The 22,075-nt window shown below is 43.3% G+C and overlaps 1 protein-coding gene and 1 long non-coding RNA gene across 6 annotated transcripts in view; one reads left to right on the top strand and one right to left on the bottom strand.

Annotated features, from left to right (window-relative positions):
• Eps15 (epidermal growth factor receptor pathway substrate 15) overlaps positions 1-1,142 on the bottom strand; it is a 114,706-nt gene extending 113,564 nt beyond the window's left edge. For all 3 annotated transcript variants that reach the window (XM_052176983.1, XM_052176984.1, XM_052176985.1), the window contains exon 1: positions 1,050-1,142. In XM_052176983.1, the coding sequence (XP_052032943.1) occupies positions 1,050-1,082 (33 nt within the window). In that variant the 5' untranslated portion in view covers positions 1,083-1,142. The remainder of the gene's footprint in view (positions 1-1,049) is intronic.
• LOC127681079 (uncharacterized) lies at positions 158-21,297 on the top strand. Of its 3 annotated transcripts, XR_007977072.1 has the most exons (4): positions 1,234-1,478; positions 11,919-12,174; positions 19,213-19,342; positions 20,860-21,297. It is a non-coding gene; the product is annotated as an uncharacterized LOC127681079 (long non-coding RNA). The 3 variants fall into 3 exon arrangements; XR_007977071.1 differs by lacking the exons at positions 1,234-1,478; positions 11,919-12,174 and adding an exon at positions 158-768 and having other exon boundaries at positions 20,860-21,295; XR_007977070.1 differs by lacking the exon at positions 11,919-12,174 and having other exon boundaries at positions 20,860-21,295.
• The last annotated feature ends 778 nt before the right edge of the window (positions 21,298-22,075 follow it).

The raw sequence follows: 22,075 nt of genomic DNA, 5'->3' as shown, positions 1-22,075 counted from the left end.
TGTCCTACCTTATAAGTACAGGCAAATCTAGGCCAAGGAGACAAGATGGCAAGGAGCTATCACAAGGCAGGCTGATAGGCTGAGGTGGGCTCATGCCAGGGAGTCCACAGCCACCACCTCTGGAGAGGGCAAACTTCTGGACAGTGAAGATGGAAGGGGCTGGCAGGTGTTTGGTACCTCATCCTTCCTGGCTGTCGTGAGATGACTACGCTTGATTTTACAGAAACGGAGAATTAGGGCTCTCCTAAGTGGATGATGTTTAGATGTTCCCTATGAAACTTGAGGACGGGGCTCTGAAGGAAGATAAATTTTAATTTAATTTAATTTTTTAAAGAGATGAGATTCCAAGAACAGCTTTTGGTAGAGATCGTCCCAGGACAAAGTTATCTCCCCGGTGGTTCCCGGCACCAAGACGCGCCCCACCTGCAGAAGGCTGGCACTCTGAGCCCTAGGACGGCGATCAGAGACGGCCCCCTCGCGGGTGGGAAGTCAGCGAGGGGATCTGAGCAGAAGTTCGCCTGCCCCGGAGGCAAAGGCGCGAGTAAGGCAAGTGCCCGGGGCAGGATGCGACTTCTGGAAGCCAGGCTGACTGGAGGGAACTGAGGGGAACTCTGCAGTCGTCGCTCCCGCGGGCCAGAACTGAGCAAGGCTGGAGGAACCCTGGCCCGCCGAAGTCGAGCCTCGCACCACCCGCGGGCGCTGCCTCGCGTGAGCCTCACGGGAGCTCACCTGGCGGCCGTCAGCCGGGAGGAGGAACTTGCCGAGGAGGTGAGCACCCACCGGACCAGAAGGGGAGAGGCGCGGGGACCCGCGGCGGGGGCGGCGGCCGGGTGGGAGCCGCGCGGGGCGGAGCCGAGGACCCGGCGATCCGGGGCGGGGGCGCGGCGACTCGCGGCTCCCGCTCCGACTCCGGATGGCGCCCGCTCTCCTCGCGCGCGCTCCCACCGAGCGGCCCGAGGGCAGCCGCCGCGCCAGCGCCCCGGAGCGGTGGGGGGGAGGGCCGGGGAACCCCAGCGGGTCGGGCCGGGCCGACCGGCGGGCGGCGTTACCTGTGTCAGGGAGAGCTGGGCTGCCGCAGCCATGGTGTTTCCATCATGCACGGGAGGGGAAGGAAGGACGGACGGACGGGGGCTCGGGGCGGGAAGGAGGCGGAGGGACAGGCCGTAGGCGAGGCCGGCGGCCGGGCGTCTCCCCGAACTTCGACAACTTCCCTCCTCACGCCGCCCCGCCCCGCCCCGCCCCGCCCCGCCGGCCTCGCAGGCCGTGGTGGCGCGCAAAGCCTGGCGCGGGAGTCTGAGCCGCGGAACCAGGCCCTGACCCCGGCCTCCCTGGAAAACCCGGTGCGGATAGAGCTCTGGGGTGGACGGGCAGCGGAGGCGGCGCCACAGAGACCTGAGAAGTTTCAACAGGACACAAACCTTCCTTCTTCCTGGGCTGCTGTTTTTCTGTAAAGTGCGGGAAAATATACCTATGCCCAGGTGGGTTGTGGGAACTAAAGGAGCAATGGTACTAAGTAATGATAGTAACAGTTTAGTAGTAATAATATTAAATAATACTGATTGTATGTGATTCGCTCTGCACTAAATGCGTTTGTTTGTTTGTTTGTTTGTTTGTTTGTTTGTAAGACAGGGTCTCTCTCTGTGTAGCTTTGTATGTCCTGAAGCTCACTAAATAGACCAGACTGGCCTCAAACTCCCAGAGATTCACCTCCCTCTGCCTCCAGAGTACTGGGATTAAAGGGATATACCACCACTCCAGGACTAAATACTTTTTTTTAAAAAAATGCATGAATTGGGGATTTGAAACCGAAAGAAGTTATACAAATGAGGAAGGTGAAACCCAGCCAGGCATGGTGGCACAGACCTTTAATCTGTGAATTCCAGGCTAGCCTGCCCTACATAGTGAGTTCAAGGACACATAGTAAGGCCCTGTCTGAAATAAAAAGAAAAGAAAAAACAAAAAACAAGAAAAAACACAACTCTCTTACCTGAAGTTTAAAAGCTAACTAGAAAGCTTGATTACAAATCTTTCTACCTGCTATCACATTGATTCAAGTCCTTCAAAAGTAGAAATCTTAGGAGCAAGAAAGAACTGCTTTCATTGCCTGCTCCCTGTCCCACTTAGGTTGTTTAATTAAAAAAAAAAAAAAAGCAGGTGTAGGACCGAAGTGTAGTTCAGTGGTACAGTGTGTGCATAAAGCCCTAGGTCCTAGCTCAAATTCTCTCTCTCTCTCTCTCTCTCTCTCTCTCTCTCTCTCTCTCTCTCTCTCTGGTTTGATTTGGTTTTTCAAGAGATAGAGTTTCTCTATATAGCCCTGGCTGTCCTGGAACTCACTCTGTAGACCAGGCTGGTCTCGAACTCAGAAATATGCCTGCCTCTGACTCCCAAGTGCTGGGGTTAAAGGCGTGCGCCACCACTGTCTGGCTCCATCTCAAATTCTTTCTTGTCATAAATGCCACCTCGACAGAGTATTGTCTCTCCAAACCAGTGTTCATATTCAGTTGTTGACTTTCTTTACTAAAAGAAGTCAACAACCTCCTAATGGCCTATTTACATAAGTCTAACCCCATCCCACCCCCATCTCCTCAATGACAGGGATTTTTTTATATATTTATGTGTACTTTAACATCATAACATAGTATATGCTTAATAAAGGACTTTGTCCTGCCTATATTTGACATAATACACCTTACTCTTTCTCATGTTGCCATACTTAGTAGGAATAACTAACCACTTACCTGAAATTTTCATCTACCTATGTTCTGTGTCTTATTTAGGGTTACACTGCTACTGTGATGAAACACCATGACCCAAGACAACCTGGGGAATAAAGGGTTTATTTCCCTCACAGTCTGTATAACAGTTCATCATCAAAAGCAGTGAGGGAAGGAATTCAAACAGGGTGGTAACCTGGAGTCAGGATCTGATGCAGAGGCCATGGTGGGGTACCGCTTACTGACTTGATCAGTTTGCTTTCTTATAGAACCCAGGAGAAGGCCAAGGCTTGGGCCTTCTCCCACCAACTACTAGTTAAGAAAATGTCTTAGCAAGTTCTTATGGAGGCTTCTTCTCAACTGAGGTTTCTTCATATCTAATAAATCTAATTTGTGTCAGGTTGATGTAAAACTAGCCAGCACATTCAGTTTGTATGTGGCCTACTTCAGGAGGTCTAGGAAGTCTGCACCGGCTTTTAGTTACTTTGATATGACTTTTGTACTCTACATTTTTTAAATATTTATTTTATTTATTTTATGAGTATATATGAGTACATGTAGCTGTACAGATGGTGGTGAGCCATCATGTGGTTGCTGGGAATTGAACTTAGGACCTCTGCTCACTCCTGCCCAGCTCTCTCCAGCCCAAAGATTTATTTATAATTATATGTAAGTGCACTGTAGCTGTCTTCAGACACACCAGAAGAGGGCATTAGATCTCATTATGGATGGCTGTGAGCCACCATGTGGTTGCTGGGATTTGAACTCAGGACCTTTGGAAGAGCAGTCAGTGCTCTTACCCTCTGAGCCATCTCTCCAGTCCCTGTACTCTACCTTTTTTTATTGAGTTTTTTATTGAGTGTGTGTGTGTGTGTGTGTGTGTGTGTGTGTATGTGTGTGTGTGTGTGTTCTTGGGGAGGGGCAGATTCCACCAATGGGGTCTGTGGGATAGAACTCAGGCTGGCAGTCTTGGCAGCCATTGTGCTTACCTACTAAGTCGCTTTGAAGCCTATATCCTCTGCCTTGTTTTAAGAGTTAGTTGATGGCTTGTCTCCATCTCACTGACCTTAAAGAAGACTAACTCACTACTGCAGTTCCCTCAGACACAGACGTACTCAACCTCATATGTATTTGCTGTGATTGTTCTTCCTTTCTCACTCATAGTGGTTTCCAGGACAAAACCCAATAGTGGGAACCACAAGTCTATGATGGGCACAGCTTTTATCATTATAATAGGATTCCTTGATATACTGAGAGAGCTGGAAAGACCCAAGATCTAGTTAGCTCCACTTCCATTTTTAGACTTTTTCATCACAGGCAAAATCCAGAGAGGCCTCAAGAACTCCCAACTCTACCTAGATTCCTCTGACTCGGTCCAGCCTCAAAGAGCAAGTTATACAGGTCTGATGAGTAATCATGTATTCAGGGGTATCCCCCTTTGACCTCTTTCTGCCATTATTCCTTCTGACTCAAGGAAGAAGATGAGAAACTATCCCAGTTTGAAACATCGAGTATAACTCAACCAATTATCTCACTCACTTCCCAAATGAGGTACTCAGCACCACAGAGGTCAGATAATTTGCCCAAGGTTACATGTCTAGTAGCCAAATCAGTTGATATATTGACTTAGGGATCAGAAACATCAGAGTGTGACCAAGGAATCACTTATCACTTACTAATTATTGGACTTTCTGGGACTATGAAGTGATGTATGAAAAGTATTTGAAGTTGTAGATAAAAGTATAGAAGTTCGGAAACCTGAAAATCAGACAAGTTTACGTTTGAAAATAGCTAGAAGGAAAAGACTCTTGTAAGTTCTCCTCTGGCCCTCACAAACATACCATAGCATATTAAGGAAGTAAAAGGAACTATTATTATGGGTTTGCTTTAAGTAAAAGAATGAAACTTCATATTTATAGAGGTCTCTTTTAAAAGTTTATGTCGTTGCAAAATCTAACACAACTAACTCCTAATATCTAACAGGTACCTTATAAAACTTTATGGAACTAAACTAAACATAAAATCTCAGCAATATTTATATGTATCTTCAGTTTATCCCCACTTCACAGATCGGAACATTGAGAGGCTAGGGAGATGGTACAGTTGGTTACGTGCAAGCATGAGAACCTGAATTTGATCCTCGTCACTGTTGGGGGGTTGGGAGGGAGCCAAGAGAAGAGACATGTACCTGTCATCCTATCACTGGAGAAGCAAATGCAGAAAGATCCCTAGGGCTTGATTGATGGCCACCCAGTCCAGAGAACTTGGTGTACTCCGACTTGGCAAGAAACCTTCCCTCCGAAATAAGGCGGAGAGTGATTAAAGAAGATACCCTAATTGACCTCTGTCCCCTAGAGCCCAAGCACTGGCACATAAACAGTTGGGGTCTTCATTTAAGAACACAAAAAAAGGTCTGAGGATGTAGCTAAGCTAGCATACGTGTCTAGTATGCACAAGGTCCTAGATTCAATCCAAAAGAAAAAGAGAGAGGGAAAGAAGGAGGGGAGGATGGGGAAGAGCAAGAAGTAGAGAAAAGAGGGAGCACCTAGGAAAGGAGAAGAGCCTTAAATTCACTATATAGGAGTTGTTCCCGATCCCTTCAGGAGCACCAATAATTTATAGTGGCTTCTCCACGTGTGAGTTCTGGTTTCACTTAATCGCATGTAGCCAGAGATCAGAGCAGGACTGTGGGGCTAGCACTGATGGGCCAAATTCCCAAGACCTTCAACTTCTGAGACTGGATTGGGTTTTTTTAATGACATACCAAAGACAATCTGAAAATGTGTGTTCCAGATCTCATCAAAGCACTGGGTTGTATCCCAAATCTATTTTAGGAAGACAAACTATAGCTAATGGAAGATATATTATAATCTAGTCCGTTGTAACGGGAATAAACTGCATAGGTCAGACAGAAAAGGTTTACTTATTTTTGTTAGGGCAGCTTAATGTCTCTCAGGCTCTAAGCTTCAAATCCCTGGCATATACTTCGGAATATAATAATTATCATTTGATACAGGTAGTATAAAATTAGATATCATGCATAAGTGGCCTTTGAAAGAGACTGGCCTAGACTCTGTATATGTTCAGTAACTTATATTTATGCAATACCATTGTGGAAGGTCACCACTTCTCTCCCTGCTTTTCAGTCAACCATCTAATTACTAAGTAAGTTTGTAGCTATAATAGTTACAAGAGCGGGGAGGGACTGTTTTGAACACTGTCATTAAAAGGTAGGTGTTCCCTAAGATATAAAGTTGTATCTGATTACTCTAATCTGGGTACCAAGAGCTAAAACTTGTTTTTACAACAACGTGATAATGATTGGTTTTTACCTTACTTTACAGAAGTATAAATTCTTCAATTTCGTAATTCAAAGGTCTTCTGATTCAAACCTAATTTTTTAAAAAATAGAATGTATTGTTAGCATCCTGGAGAAATAGCCCCCAAGAAGGCTCCATGAACTGAAATTCTGAGCACAGAAAGCTGGAAGTGAGGTATGGGTTTGTGATAGGCCTGAACTTGGGATGAGCCTGAAGAGATCCTAAATCACAGACAACTTTGTTATCAGTCTAGTCTAACTTTCCCATTCCTGAGCCTGTCCTAAAAGGAAATCTTTACTACTTCTGTTTCTTTGTTCCCCAAGCTTTGAAAGCAGTTGCCATATCGGCTTTTTATGAACATTACAATTGTTCGTGTGATGTCAGCATCTATAAAGCTGAGAAATGCAGAATAATTGAAACTATGAGGGGAGGCTGTGAGGAACTCTGAATGTACAAAGAGCCAGTTTATGTGCACGATTCTTTGTGAACAGCCTTCCACACAAATGGTGCTACGCTTCAAAACAAAGTTGTGTTACGATTGTAATGGTAATGTAGAGCTCATGCTTCCAAACTGCTGGCTTCATAAGTATAGATCATCATTGTTCAGATTTACCCAGGGCAAAAAGAATGGGTGAGACTATACAAAAATAACAATTGTGCTACTCAATAACTGTCTCTGTACCAGGGTCCACGCCATGAAAAGGACAAACAGTGAAAGACTGTTAAACGCCGTAGACATCCAAGGTGCCATAAGATAACTAAGAATTGTTATCACCAATACATCACAAATGAGATGTCCTGGAAACAGCTGAATTTAAGACCTTGGAAAACCCAACCAGGTCCATTCTTGATTCTGTAACTTCTTATTTTCATAACTTTGGACAAGTCCGTGAGTGATAGCAAGCCCTGGTTGCCTCCTCTGCAAACTGAAAGTTATATACCTCCTTTATTATACTATTATGATGACTAAGGTTACATGTAAAAGCCTGGTGCCTATCATGCAGCAGACCCTGTATTTGTTAGTATTAGTGCCTTTTCTTGCCTATTGGGAACTATCCAAGGTTTGAGTAACCTGAACTAGAAAACAAAATCATTTTAAGGGTTTCAGTGGTTTTCCAAAGCCTACTTAATGACTTTTTTCATAAATTTTTCATCCATTTGTAATGTTTATTGAATGCTTTAGAGTAAGGGAAATTATTCAGTTGTTGTTCCCGAAGTGACATTGGCTCTTAGTGAGAAAGTGACTGCAGTTTTATGCTTGCCCTATTTCCTGCCTTTCATTTCCCTCTCTTATGTAAGGTCCTAGAAACCACAAGAAATCAAAAAGAATACCCTGGGAAAGAAAATATTTGTACTCATGGCTGCAGATCCTTTCATCTACAGATTTCAAAGCTTTTTCTCCATAAGTAATTACTACCCCTGCTCAACATGTGTGAATGCCGAGACACCATCAAATGAAGAAGTTTGGCTTCAATCACAAGGCAAGTCAGAGGACAGGCTACAAACAGAACAAAGCTGTCTAGTTTTCCAGCTTTGTGCTCTAAAGTAGGACACATGAGAATCAACACAAGCTTAAAGTGTTGAGGCCAAAAGTTTGAAGAGGGCTGGAGCTGGAGCTCAGTTGGCAGAGAGCTTTTTAGCATGCTTGAAGCTCTGGGCTGGATTACAAGAACTACATGAAACTGGGCATAATGGTATATACCTATACTCATAACAATTAGGAGGTAGAGTTAGGAGGACCAGAAGTTCAAGTACTCATCCTCACTGACATAGAGTTCAAAGTCAACCTAGGATGCATGCAGGCAAAAAGACACAGTCACAAAAATAATTAATACTTTTTTTTTTTGGTTTTTTTTTTTTTCAAGACAGGGTTTCTCTGTATAGCCCTGGCTGTCCTGGAACTCACTCTGTAGACCAGGCTGGGCTCGAACTCAGAAATCTGCCTGCCTCTGCCTCCCAAGCTCTGGGATTAAAGGTGTGCGCCACCACCACCCGGCAATTAATACCCGGTTTTTAATAATTAAGAACAACAACAACAGGGACTCCTCATCAATGTCTTAATCCATGGCTTACCAGTGAGGGCCTGGTCTTTGGAGGTAAAGGACATGTCTACAAAATACAGAAGAGCAAGTGTGTTCTGGTTATGCTGAGATTTTTATTTTCCAAGACAGAATTTTTCTGTATAACCCTGACTGTCCTGGAACTCACAATGTAGACCTGGCCAGCTTCAAACTCATGGGGATCCACCTGCTTTCTGAGTGCTAGGATTAAAGGTATGTGCCACCACTGCCCAGCTGCTGAGGTTTTTGATAGAATGAAACATAGCATATTTGGGGGAGAGAGGAACTAGCAGAGGATAAAAGAGGAACTAGAACATAACACAGACAGATCGGGAATGAGCTGAGATGGACTTAGAGAAGTTGGGTCTCTAGAGAGTCTCAGATAAGGAAAATCACCACTGGAAACACAAAGGATACCTATTGCCTTGTCTTGCTCACATTTTCAAATATAGTGCCTTTTAAAAGAATGATTTATCTGTCTATCTCTGTGAGTGTATGCATGTGCTGTGAACATTAGTTAGAAGGGTTTCACCTTGTCCTCTGAGGCCTCTCCTGGTCTCTCCTGAGCCTGGGGCTTGCACGTTCTAGGCTAGGGACATGCACGATCATTCTACCTTAAAAAAAAAAAAAGTAGAGTACAACTGAAGAGGACAGTTGAAATCACCTCTAGTCTACATATACACAGGTACATATATCCACATGCACGTGAACACACACATACACTATTAGAATAAGCCAGTTCAACTGGACGCAGTGGCACACATATAATCACAACACCTGGGAGAGATAGGAAGCTGAGGAATTCAAAGTCATCCTCAGCTATATAGTGAGTTTTAGGCCAGGTGAAACCACTTGAGACCCTGTCTCAAGAAAAAAAAAATCAAAATGAAGCCTGGCATGGTGTCACACATGTCGGTGATTCTGGCAATGGGAAGGAGAAGCAAGAGAGACCGTAGTTCAGGGTCGTCTTTGGCTACACAGTAAGAGGCAAGCATGAGCCACACAAGGCTCTGCCTCAAAAAACAAAATAAATGAGGAAATAAATGTAATACATTGCAGAAATAGACAATAATAAAAGTCACATATTCTTTTTTTAAATTGGATATTTATTTATTTACATTTCAACTGTTATCCCCCTTCCCCTCTGGAAACCCCCTATTCCTCCTCCTCCTGCTCCTATGAGGGTGTTACCCCACCCACCCCACCTCACCACCTTGGCATTCCCCTACTCTGGGGCATCAAACCTTCACAGGACCAATGGCCTCTCCTCCCACTGATGCCAGACAAGGCCATCCCCCGCTACATATGTGGCTGGAGCCATGGGTCCCTCCATGTGTACTCTTTGGTTGGTGTTTTAGTCCCTGGGAGCTCTGGGGGCTCTGGTTGGTTGATCTTCCTATGGGATTACAATCCCCTTCAGTTCTTTCTCTAACTCCTCCATTGGGGACCCTGTTTTCAGTCCAAAGGTTGGTTGTGAGCACTGCCTCTGTATTTGTCAGGCTCTGGCAGAGCCTCTCAGAAGACAACTGTATCAGGCTCCTATCAGCAAACACTTCTTGACATCCTCAATAGTGTCTGGGCTCGGTGTCCCCAGGTGGGGCAGTCTCTGGATGGCCTTTCCTTCAGTCTCTGCTCCACACTTTGTCCCCTTATTTCCTTTAGACAGGAGCAATTTTGGGTTAAAAATTTGGAGATGAGTGGGTGACCCCATCCCCCAACTGGAGGCCTTGCCTAACCTCTGTATATGGTCTCTACAGGTTTGTTGGGCATTTCAGATTATATTCCAGTTGGGTCCTGGGAGCCTCTTGCTTTCCTGACATCTGGGACTTGCTGGTGGCTACCCCCAGTTCCCCATCCTCCATTGCTACACACTTCTGTTGGAATTCCTGACCCTCTGTATGTCATTCCACCACCACCACCCCACAACCCCACCCCCTACCTGATTCCGCTCCCTTTTCCCCCTCCCCCTGGTCTAAAAGTCACATATTCACAATGGATGCAAAAGTGACCTTTGACAATGTTGAATAAAAATCCCTGAAGAAAATCAGAATAGAAGTTCAGCATAATATAGCTATAACAGACATATATAGCCAAGATTATACAAAATAGGGGTAGGAGGGACTGAAAGCAAGCTGTCTAAAACCAAGAATGAGTCAGGGGTGCTTATACTCTTCACTCTTACTCAACATAGCAACTTGTGTTAGTTAAAGCAATGCCACAAAAGAAAAAAAATGTGACCCAAGCAAAGGAGGCAGAAGTCAAAATATCCTATTTATAGACTACATGGTCTTATACCAAAAAGACCCTAAGGGGTCATTTGTGCAATTAGATTTAATAGACACCTTAGCACAGTAGCAGGATGAGAAATTAACATACAAAAATCCATGACTCAGGTCAGTAAAATGGTTCATCTGGTAAGGTGCCTGTTTCCAAGTCTGACAGTCTGAAGTAAATCCCCGGACTCCACATGTTGAAAGGAGAGAATCTATTTCCATAGTGTGTCCCCTACACCCCCTCACACACACATTTTAAAATTTAATATCTGTTAATAGGGCTAGACCGCAGCTCAGTTGGTAGATTGCTTGCCTAGCATACACAAAGCCCTGGCTGGAGTCAATCCCCAGCACTACATACACCGTGTGCTAATCCCAGCACTCAGGAGGTGGAGGCAGGAGAATCAAAAGCTTAAGGTTATCCTCAGAGGCCAGCACTGGAAACGTAAGATCCTGTGTCAAAAAAAAAAAAAAAAAAATGATAATAGCTAACGTTGTGGTACACAGGGTAGTCTCAGCGTTTGGGAGACCTAGATCATCTGAGCCCAGGAGTTTCAGACCAGTCTGAGTCAAACAGTAAGATTTCATTTGAGAGTAACTTTTAAACGAAACAGGAATGATGCATGCACACACCTATAGAGCCCAAGAACTCAGGTCAGACTGAAGAGCCTAGGGAGATCCTGCCTCTTTAAAGCAAAACAGACCTGAATTAAAAGACAATGAGTTGAAGATTTAAATAGATATCCAAATAGCGAAAAAACAAATAAAACCAGACATTAAATCAACATCATTAGTAATTAGGGAAGTACAAATCCGAACTTCAATGAGATACTGCTTCATACACATTAAACTAGCTATATTATTTTTTAAATGGACAAAAACTCAGTATCTTCCTATAATATTGGCCAACATTATTTTATTAATCCAATTTTGGCAGAGTCATGAAAAAACTAGAACCCTCAGATCAGTGAGATGGCACATTGGGGAACGTTTGCTAGGGAAAGCTGGCTTAAATCCCCTGAAGCCACTCACTGTGGAAGAAGAATCAACTCCTAGAAGCTGTCTTCTGACCTCTTCAGACAGACAGACACACACACACACACATACACACACACACACACACACACACACATACCAGTAGTGCCTGAATAAAATAGTTTTAAAAAGAGACTAGAACTCTCACATGTTGCTGGTAAAGATGTAAAATGGTACATTTTACAGAGCAGTCTTTCAGTTCCTTAAATTACACAGCGAATTAACATACACCCAAGCAAGCCCCCTACCAATAGAAGCACATTCCTAGCCCTCAGATTGCCTTGATTGTTCTGTTCCAGCAAATGAAACAATAAAAACACCAGAAAGGTGCAGCAACATTTCTTACTGCCCTCAAGTGGTGGTGGCCCAAATGTCTTCTGGTTTCATAAACATAAAATATGCCTTCAGAAGAGCTAACAGTGTCTATAATATATAAAGACAAGCAATTATCTACTACTGAGTTGTACTCCAGCCCCCAGTGTGTATTTTCTTTTTTGTTTGTTTTTGTGTTTCCAGGCAGGGGCTACTGTAGCCCAGACTGGCCTTGAACTTGGCATGTAGCTGAGGATGGCTTTGAACCACCACCGATCCTCCTACCTCCATCTCCAGAATGTTGAGATGCCTACTAAACCTCATGCCTATTTAATACAATGCTGAAGTTGCAACATGGGCCTTTGTGCTGGCTAGTTTTTGTCAACTCGACACAAACCTACACATACCTGAGAAGAGGGAATCGAGGTTGAGGAGTTGCCTCCTTCAGATTGGCCTGTGGGTGAGTCTGTGGGGTATTTTCTTCATTGCTGATTGACTGGGGGTAGGAAGCAGCCCACTGTGCTCAGTCCTATCTCTGAGCAGGTGGGCTTGTGGAAGCCAGGGAAAAACAAGCCAGTAAGTAAGTACCTTTCCTTGGTGGTCTCTGCTTGGTTCTGCTTTAGGTTCCTGCCTTGCAGTCTAGCCCTGATTTTCTTCAGTATTAGACCATGACCATTACCCGAAGTAATCCTTTTCTCCCCAACTTGCTTTTTGGTCATCATAGTGTTTATCACAATAACAGAAACCAAATAAAGATAAAAATTTGTTCTAGAAACTGGACTGTAGCTGTGCTCAACCCATCCATGATGTTGTGGAGGAAGATTGTAGAAGAATTTTTTGGATTTTTGGGCTGGAAAATCCATTAAGTCCTGAGAGCTTAGTTGAATGTTCTATGGAAGCTTGGAAGATAAGAATGTTGAAGGAAAAGCAGATGGTGGGGCCCTACCTGCTTTGTGAAATTCCAGAGGGACGTTTGGGTCTCCCTCAAATACTTTATCAGGGATGTTCATGTGATATTTTTCAGTTAAGAATCTGTGGAAACAACTGGGCATGGTGGTGCAAGCCTATAATCCCAGCACTCTGAAGACACAGGCAAATGGGTCTCTATGAGTTCTAGGCCAGCTAGGGCTACGTAGACTTAGATTGCGTCTCAGAAAAAAAGGGGTGGAAATGAAACCTTTGCTTTAATGGGACAATAGATGCTAGTTAGTTGGGGCAAGAAAATCTGCAACAACAAGAGATTAAGCATCACTGAGGTAAAATCTGGAAAGTAGTTCCTCAGGGTAACTCAGAAGCTCTAGTCTAGGCAGGAACTAAGCTTGCAGTAGAACTTGACAAATAATGTGTATGAGTTTCCCACATGGAACTCACTTTGAAAGCTTGAGGCAGTGATGGAGAGCAGCGAAGGCTTAATACCGTGTGCCGGGATCCAAATCTCAATAAGAGAGGCGAGGAGAGGCCACCGGTAAAGGTAATCCTCAGTTGCAGGGGAAACTCCTGGGTTGGAGGGGTGGTGGAGAGGAGGTTGGGCTTGACTCCATGATGAAGTGTCAGAGTCCCTTAAGAGACCAGGGAAGGCAGTTGCTGAAGTGAGTGGATGACCCCCAAGGGTGGCAGCGGCCATGGAGTGTGCCGAGTCTTAGCCTACCAGAGGAGCTGTGTGTGCTGCCAGTGTCAGCTGAAGAAGTGGGGCTGCCCAAGACCTTGGAAGCCCAGAAAATCTTGAGTTGAGTCCCAGCTGTTAGATACTAACTGTTGGATTTTGGGTTTGTTTTGATCTGATCATGCCCGGTTTTTCCCTCGTGGAATAAGAAAACGCTTAACTTTTTTACTTTATTGAGAGTTGGCTAAGCAAACAAGAGAAAAGCAAGCCAAAGGGTGCATTTCCTTTATGGTCTCTGCTTCAGGTTGTGCCCTGCACTCCTGGTCCGATTTCCCTCAGTCACAGGCTATGACCATGAGCTGAAGTAAACCCTTTCCTCCCCCAAGTTGCTTGTGGATGGTATTTTGTTACAGCAACAGAGAAACAAACTAGGCCGCTTATTCAAAGTTTACTAATTAGTCCAATCTTCACTAGAGTCTGATTTAGTGCTAAACCCACATCCTGCATTGTGTTTAAACACTGGGACCCTCAGTCTTCTTTAAGTTAGACTAGATCTTCAGTCTTTCAGTCTCCTAAGTGCTGATTACAGGCAGCACTACCATACCCCAATACTTGCCCAGTGTCAAAACACCCTATTGCTGTTTGTCTCAGGATTTTGTGTGATTAGATTGGTATTTTGTTTTGAGGGGGAAGCAGTCAATTAAACTACCTGAGTATGGTTGTTTTTGAAGTGCTACGATTGCACGACCACATCTAGGTAAGAGAAATTTTATTTCTGTTAGGTAGCATTTTACTATAGTAAGATACTCTCCCCCACCCTCAGGTTTTATGTGGCCCATGCTGGCTTCAAATGTACTACATAGCCAAGAATGACCTTCAACTCTTGTCCCTCTGCCTCCATCTTCACAGTGCTGGGGTTACAGATGTGTCACACCATCTGTAACCCCAGCCTTCTATCTGTAACCCCCATCCCTTCTATCACATATATCTCTATCAATATATTCAATATATGTCTATGTATTGTCATCTTATAAATATGTGGATCCTTCTTTTTATTTGCTAGGTTATAGTCTATCACTCTCACTACAATTTTTTATTATTTAACACTGTCCCAGTGTTGAGTAGTGAGAAATTCTTCAAGCTGTATCCTTTTAATCTCTCTCTCTCTCTCTCTCTCTCTCTCTCTCTCTCTCTCTCTCTCTCTCTCTCTCTCTCTCTCTCTCTCTCCCTTTCCCCCTCCATACTTATATAAGTTCTCCCAGGTTCAACATGTACTTGTACTTTTGCTGCCTATTTCTGGAAGTTGGCCACAGCCATTTCTCCCAAGAACTAACTGTATGGTAGGAAATGGAGATTTAGAAACCAAGATCTAGGTACCAGATATGCTCACTGCTATTGGGGTATAATTGCTTCTAGGCCCTTTTAATAAAGCTAAGGGGGTTGAAATAGCCATTTACTTTGTTAACTGTGTTTAATCATGGATCTTCTATTCATGATACTGGTACTTCTACTTCTTAGGCCCTTAGGGTTCCTTTTTGATTTGCATCTCTCCTTTCCCACAGTGATAACTCTGGCTCCCAACATCACTGTCTTTCTTCATCTACTCAGTGCTGTGAAACACAAAATAGTTTCAGAATTGTTGCATTGAGTACATTACCAAAATAGCCCTCTCAATAGGGTTCAAGATTTGTTTGTAGTTTTGCTTTGATTTTAGACTATGGATATACTGAAAGTACTTCATTAAAAAAAATGCATGGATTGGTTTTCCTTTCAAAACTGTTGTATCACATATTTAAATGCAGTTAAGTTCATTTTTTTCTGTTGCTATTCAGTTTCAAAATACATATTCTTTTTTGATAAGGTCTCACTATGTAGCCCTAGCTGGCCTGAATGTACCATGTAGACCAGGCTGGCTTCAAACTCACAGAGAGCTGCCTGCTTCTTATGCCTTCTGAAGGCTGGAACTAAAGACATGTGCCACCATACCCAACTTAAGATGCCCATTCTTGTTGATTTAGTTTTCACCTTGAATATGTAAAAGTCAGTATTGTCATCAAACTCAAATCCTTGCAAAAAGCACATAGAATGCTCCACAAATCTATGTGTTATCTACATGTAGGAGCTGTGCCCATTTCCTGTGCATTGTTCCAGTTTTAACACATATACTGTCAAAGGAAACACCCCTGATTCATCCTGGTACCTAATTCTTTTGATCTGACTCTCTCCTTCCACTATGTGAGTCTCAGGATCTAACTTGAGACTTCAACTTTGGCAACAAGCAACTTTACACACTAAGCTGGGCCACTGTTTTTAAGGGTGGGAGGATTTATTTTGGCCCAAGGTTTCAGGGTCTCTGTTCATTGTGGATTGGACGGTGTGGGGAGCAAGCAACTCATACCATAGTGTGGGACGCACGCAGAGAAAGTGCCTGTTCATTACAGGTTCTTCCTTAGCTCCTCCAGAATGAACCTACTCCTCAATGGCCCCATCCTTACCTCCTTGGCTCCCTTGTGCATCAGCTAACTGTTGAGATTTTCCTGAAACACTCTCCACCCTTGTCTCTGATAGCAGTTGCCTCTCGTTTCCCTTCTTCCACAGCTTCTTCTTAGTCCCTGTTCTATTCCCTTACCCTAAAGTTTGCAATTCCTCTGGCCTCCTCAGGGCTTCTTTCACTTCCCTCTGGGTCCTCTCTTCCTAGATGGTCTCTACTACTTCTGTTTTTAAATGTTGGTTTGCTAGTGACTTCAAAATTCATCCTTTATCCCAGAATTTTCTGGTTTCTGAGACCCAGTGAGTGCGGACATGCGTATGCGTTTCTCATGGACTCCCAAGTTCACATGTCTGTTCCTCTGCCAGACCTTCTCGTCTCAGGATCCCTTCTTGAAGAAAATGTCAGTCATTCACCTCCTTGCTTAGCCAGAACCCTGTAAGTTGTTCTTTATTCCTCCATTTTCCTCATCTACAACACCCAGACCACCTGCATCATGTTGGATCACATCACCAAATCATGTCAGATCAGACATTCCTCACTGTTCCCACTTCAATCCACATAATTTCAGAATACTCTTCTCTGTATACCTGACCTATCCTCAGGCACTCCTCTTTCCCTTTCCCGCACACTCATCCTCTGTGGACTAGCTACAATGACTTTCAAAAAATAGCATAAATTTAACCAGCTCGGAGGCATTGCCCTGTATTCCCAGCACTCAGGGGGCTGAGGCAGAATTGAGTGTGAGGCCAGCCTTAGCCACAAAAAAAGGTTCCCCTATAACAACAACAACAATAATAATATAGGAACCACAGGCAGGTGAATCTCTGAGATTGAGGCCAGCCTGGTCTACAGGATAGCCAGGGCTACACAGAGATACTCTGTCTCAGGAGATAAACAAACAAACAAACTTATAGTCATTAGATATCTGATATGTGCCAAAAACTGTTTCAACCTATACACACACAGACACACACAGAGACACACACACACAGAGTGTATGAGAGAGAAAGAGAGCCCTTTCTTTTTTCTTTTTTAAAATTTCCTACAACTCCATGAAGTAAAATTCAAATGTACCTCAATTGTAGAACACAGAAAGATTAAGAAATTTATTCAACACCAGACATTTGGTAAACGGTGGAACTTAGAACTTGAATTTTTATCCAGACTCAGTTTTTGGACTTTGTATAGTTGAAAAATGTAATATTATTGTATGTATGTATACATGATATGGGTGGCTCTCTATAGTGTGTGTTTGTGTATGTGTGTGTATCTGTCTGCCTGCCTGTCTGTCTGTCTGTCCCTCCCAGCTGCTTTTCTGCCATCAGCTGCTACACGTTCTTTCTCTCTCAAATACCCGTCTCCCTGTTCATCCTGCCACTGGTTCCATCTTGTCCTTCATTCCTCACTTTAGTTTATATTCAGAGAGGCCTTCCCTCCTTTGTTAATTCTTTTTAAAAACCGGTTTTTAACATTTATTTATTTATTTATTTATTTGGCAGAGGGCACATAAGTGACACAGTTAGGAGTCTGGAGGTAGAGGACAACTTTCAAGAGTTGGTTGTCTCCTTCCACCTTGCAGGTTCTGGGGATAGAACTCAAAACTCAGGTTGTCCAGCTGGGTGCCAAGTACCTTTACTGGCTTAACCAGCTCACCAGCCTTCCCTTGCTATTTCTTAATTAGGTCCCCTCCTAATAGGTTGTCTCAGTCCTGTGTTTATTTTCTTATTAGCCCTTAGCAATTTATAATTATTTGTGTACTTGTTTTGTTTCTCTTCCCCCACCCAAATTAAGTGCTAGGAGACGAATGCTGTGTCTGAGTCACTCATGTACTACTCAGAGGCCAGCAGCATTTGCTGTTACAGAAGGAACTCTAGCATTTGTTGGATAAATGCACACTGTCTTTTTCTACTCTGTGGCTTCTGTTTACTCACAACTTCTGAACTCGGCCACTTCAGTCTGTCATAGCCTAGATTCTGTCTCTTCCATGCTCCTCCTTACGCAACCTCACAGTCCTTCTCTTTACATACAATTAGCCATGGTTTTTATTGCTGCTAATGGCCTCAGTTATTTCATGTTTCCGATTCAGATTACCGCGAGAGGAAATATTGATTTGTCCAACTCATTTTCAAGAAGCCAGGATGCATTTGCAGGTCATTGGCAAACCCATGGGGGTGCTCACCTACTGATCAAACTCCTGGTCCAAGCAGCTATGTTCTGGGGATCGTCTGCAGACCACTGCTGTTCACAAGAATGAAGAGTTTGTAGGTATAGGGACTGATATTTGAGCATTAGATGCGGCAGCAGCATTTTAATAACCAGACCTCACCTAAGGCCCATGTTCCCCAAAAGCTGAACTTTGAAGCAGAACTCAGTCCATCTCTGAGTCCATTTCACTCTATGGAAGAATGAATAATAAACACAAATGTAGCCCCGCACATTTATACAGTATTTCTAAAGTACAAAATGGGCACTAATATCTATTCCTCCAACAACCACGGGAGGTAAAGAACATCATTTCCATTAAACAGATATGAGAACATTAACTAAAAATTAAAGAATAATAGCACATCCCTGTCATCCCAGTACTGAGACTGGGCTCAAGCTCTCTCTCTCTCTCTCTCTCTCTCTCTCTCTCTCTCTCTCTCACTCACACACACACACACACACACACACACACATACACACACACACACACACACACACAGAGAGAGAGAGAGCGGAGAGAGACACAAGCACACATATGCGAGAGAGCCCCCGTGAGAGGATGTCAGGTCTCAGCCTGCTCCCACACCATATCTTGCTGCTTCCTGCTCTTCCGGAAGCTGTCACTTTGAGTTATCCCACAGGGATTATGAGAATAAGCAGTTGGATATGCAGGGAGCTGCTTTAGAGGAGCTCAGTGGTGACAGAAGCTTCCTGGAGGCAGCACTGATGATGGCTTCTGGGCTCAGCACATGACTTCTTAAGTAGCTGTCCAACTCTGGAATGCAGATCATGTGCCATTCACTCAGTTTCACATGCTCTGTAAACTCACAGCATCTGTGCACAGCAGATGACGTTATAATCGCCCACGCAACACTTAATGGACACTGAAATTTTAGAATTAAGTCACAAGGACAAAGTTCAAGGTCTAGTAAACGGGCCATGCTGGGATCCTCAGTTATGTCCATCTGACCCCTAAGCTCATTTTCACATTCTTACATTAGACAGTTTCCCTTCTGTGTCCTCATTGCTGAGGACTTTACCAGGCGAGGACCCTGCGACCAGGCCCATCTGTGCTCCTGGTGCACTTTATTATCAGCATTAGGTCAAGTCCTCTTCCTTTCCACTACCCTAGCTGTAAGATGAGGCTGTCTTTACAGAATCCACGGGTCCTTAGAAGCCTATGTCTTATCCCTATCCAGGAAGCCCAGCAGGGATACACTGTCTTCAGTTTAGTCTGAATTTAAACCTTCCTATGTGAGAAGCAGCACAATTACCAACTCTAGTTGCCAAGAAGAAACTGCTTCTGTCTCTCCAGAACTGGGATTACAGGTATGTGCCATCACACCTAACTAGCATATGTTCAATAAAAAATTTGAATTGGGGTTGGAGAGATGGCTCAGAGGTTTATAGCATGGACCACGCTCCCAGAGAACCTAAGTTTGATTCCCAGCACCAACAGCTCACAGCTGTCTGTAACTCCAGTTCTGGGAGCTACATGGCCCTCTTCTAGTCTCTAAAGGTACTAGGCATGCACATGGAACAAAGGCATACATGCAAGCAAAACACTAGCAAACATAAGATAATATTTTATAATGATTATTTTATTATTTATAAAATTTTAAATGATAAAATGTTAATAGGAAATCTGAATTTACATTTGAGCTTATGATCTTTTCCTGGACTAAAGTTTTAAGTCAGTAATCGTATTTAATATTACCACAATGCTAAAATGGAGTTTTATGGCCTCCATTTTTCAGGCAAAGGCACTGTAAAATATAATTTCCTGGACATCTAACTGAAGGTAGTGAAGGAATTGAAGCTCAGTTGTAGACTACTGGGTCAAATGTCCACCTCCAAGCAACTTGGAAAAGTTACTAAAAGTTACCCTCACTCTGATTTAAGAACTCTGGATAGAAGCCAGCCTAGGCCTTCCTCTTTAGATAGATAGAGATAGATAGATAGATAGATAGATAGATAGATAGATAGATAGATAGATAGATAATAAAAAGAAGACAGATGAGGAGCTATGTAGTAAGCGGGTGTGTTGGGGCTTGTAAAGCAGTACCGTCAAGTACAGTGTTTTGTTGTACCAAGTAATTTGAACTGAAGAACACTGTAAGAACCCCAGCAACAAATTTCTCTTTGACCTTCTCCTACCTTCCTCTCTCCTCTCTCTTTCTCTCTTGAAGTTAGTCATTGAAACCAGAATTCCAGTTTCTCAAGGTGGGAAAGTAGAAATTAGAAATGCTAGCCTAGCTTTCCCCTTCCTCTCTGTAAAGGACAATTAGTCTGATAATGAGATGTTAAACTCCTCATCCCACCCACACCTGAGCAGCCAAGGAGACTGAGCAGACAGGCAGGGCTCAGCCATCCCTCTGGATCTGCTAACCTTTGTTCAGCCAACAGTTCTACCTGACTGCCCAGCGTTCACCGAGCTGAAGTGCAAAAAGTTTTCTCTCCGTTTCAGAGCCTTCTCTTCAGAACGATCTGTCTTGTTTATTTATTTATTAATGTTTTGGGATAGAGTCCACACTGACTTTGAATTCCTAATCCCCCTGCTTCAATCTTTTAAATAATATAAATCTTCAATTAAGAAATATCTGGGGGAGTGGGGGGGCTAGAAAAGGGGAAATCATTTGAAATGTAAATAAATTATATCGAATAAAAAAAATTAAAAAAAAAAACAAGAAATATCTTTTTTTTCTCGTTTGAACCTGTCTTTTGTTATAGGGATAGCTGCCACTCTTACAACAGTAGAGCTAAATGGTTTTGTTTTTAAAGACTTATTTATTTATTTATTTATTTATCTTGGTGCTTTGTTTTTTGTTTTTGTCTTTTTGTTACAGGGTCTCTCTTCATAACCCTGGCTGCTGGAACTCATTGTGTTGACCAGGCTGACATCTAAATCACAGAGTGCTAGGATTAAAGGCAAGGACCACAACACCTGTAAAGACGTTTTAAAAGTCTATTTGTATGAATGTCTTGCCTACTTGGTTGTCTGTGCACCATGTGTGCAGTGCCTTTAGACATTGGAAGAGGGCATTGGATCCCCTGGAACTAGAGTGACAGACAGTTGTGAGCTGCTATGGGAGTGCTAGGAGCCACACATATTGCTGTAATGCCCCCAAATACATCATGAACACATGTAAAATAATAAATTGAAAATTAAAAAAATCATAAAACAGTGCTCAGAGAAAATATCTAAAATAAGAAAATAAAATTTATAAATAAATTTCACATAATAAATAAATGTCATAAATAAAAATATGTTCATATAACACAAAAATCACATTTTTAAAGAATATATACAAACAAAAACATATTAAACAAAATTTAGTTCTCTATGTAGGAAAGGAGGAAAAAGTCAAAGACTAAATTTTAGTGTCATTGTCAGAGATCAAAGATGATAAAGTATCACGTACAAAGTCAAACCAATTAAATAACAAATGGGCACAAAACCTAGAGGCAATACAATAAATACTGCATAGCTGTCTCTAGACTGGGGAAAATGAGAACATCAGACTTTCTTTCTTAACTCATACATAACTCCAAAGTTTTAATGCTAAACATCTCTGTTTTTTAAAATGATTATTTTGCAAATATAATCATATATATGTGGAGAATGTTGGTGTTCAGAAGAAAAGCCCTAGGGGAAGCAGCTATGACACCAAGCTCAGGCAAGAATCTGGGTGACGAAGCCACTGGGGAGGGGGAGAGGGAGGGAGGGCGCTCTGCTTGGATCACCACCTCAGAGAGCAAAATCCAAGCTCAGCAGATGATGGAGGGAGGGAGGGAGGGAGGGAGGGAGGGAGGGAGGGAGGGAGGGAGGGAGGGAGGATGGGAGGGCTGAGTGCCTCCAAGAGGGAAGCAGAGAGAAGGGTAGCCCACCCTGAAGCAGGCTGAGTCTGGTGGATCCAGTCTGAGGAATCAAAACATGTGCTGATGGCAGTGGGGGAAGTCCAAAGGCTATTGAGAACTGAGAGGCAAATCTCACTCAAAGAAGCTAGACCACAGAAGCAGGGATGGGGGCGTGAGGACACACACTATTAGCCCAGCAGAGGC

This window comes from Apodemus sylvaticus, chromosome 3, assembly GCF_947179515.1.
Source record: "Apodemus sylvaticus chromosome 3, mApoSyl1.1, whole genome shotgun sequence".
NCBI lineage: Eukaryota > Metazoa > Chordata > Mammalia > Rodentia > Muridae > Apodemus > Apodemus sylvaticus.
Note: the sequence above shows the minus strand (reverse complement) of the source record. Positions and strands in the feature narration are given on the sequence as shown.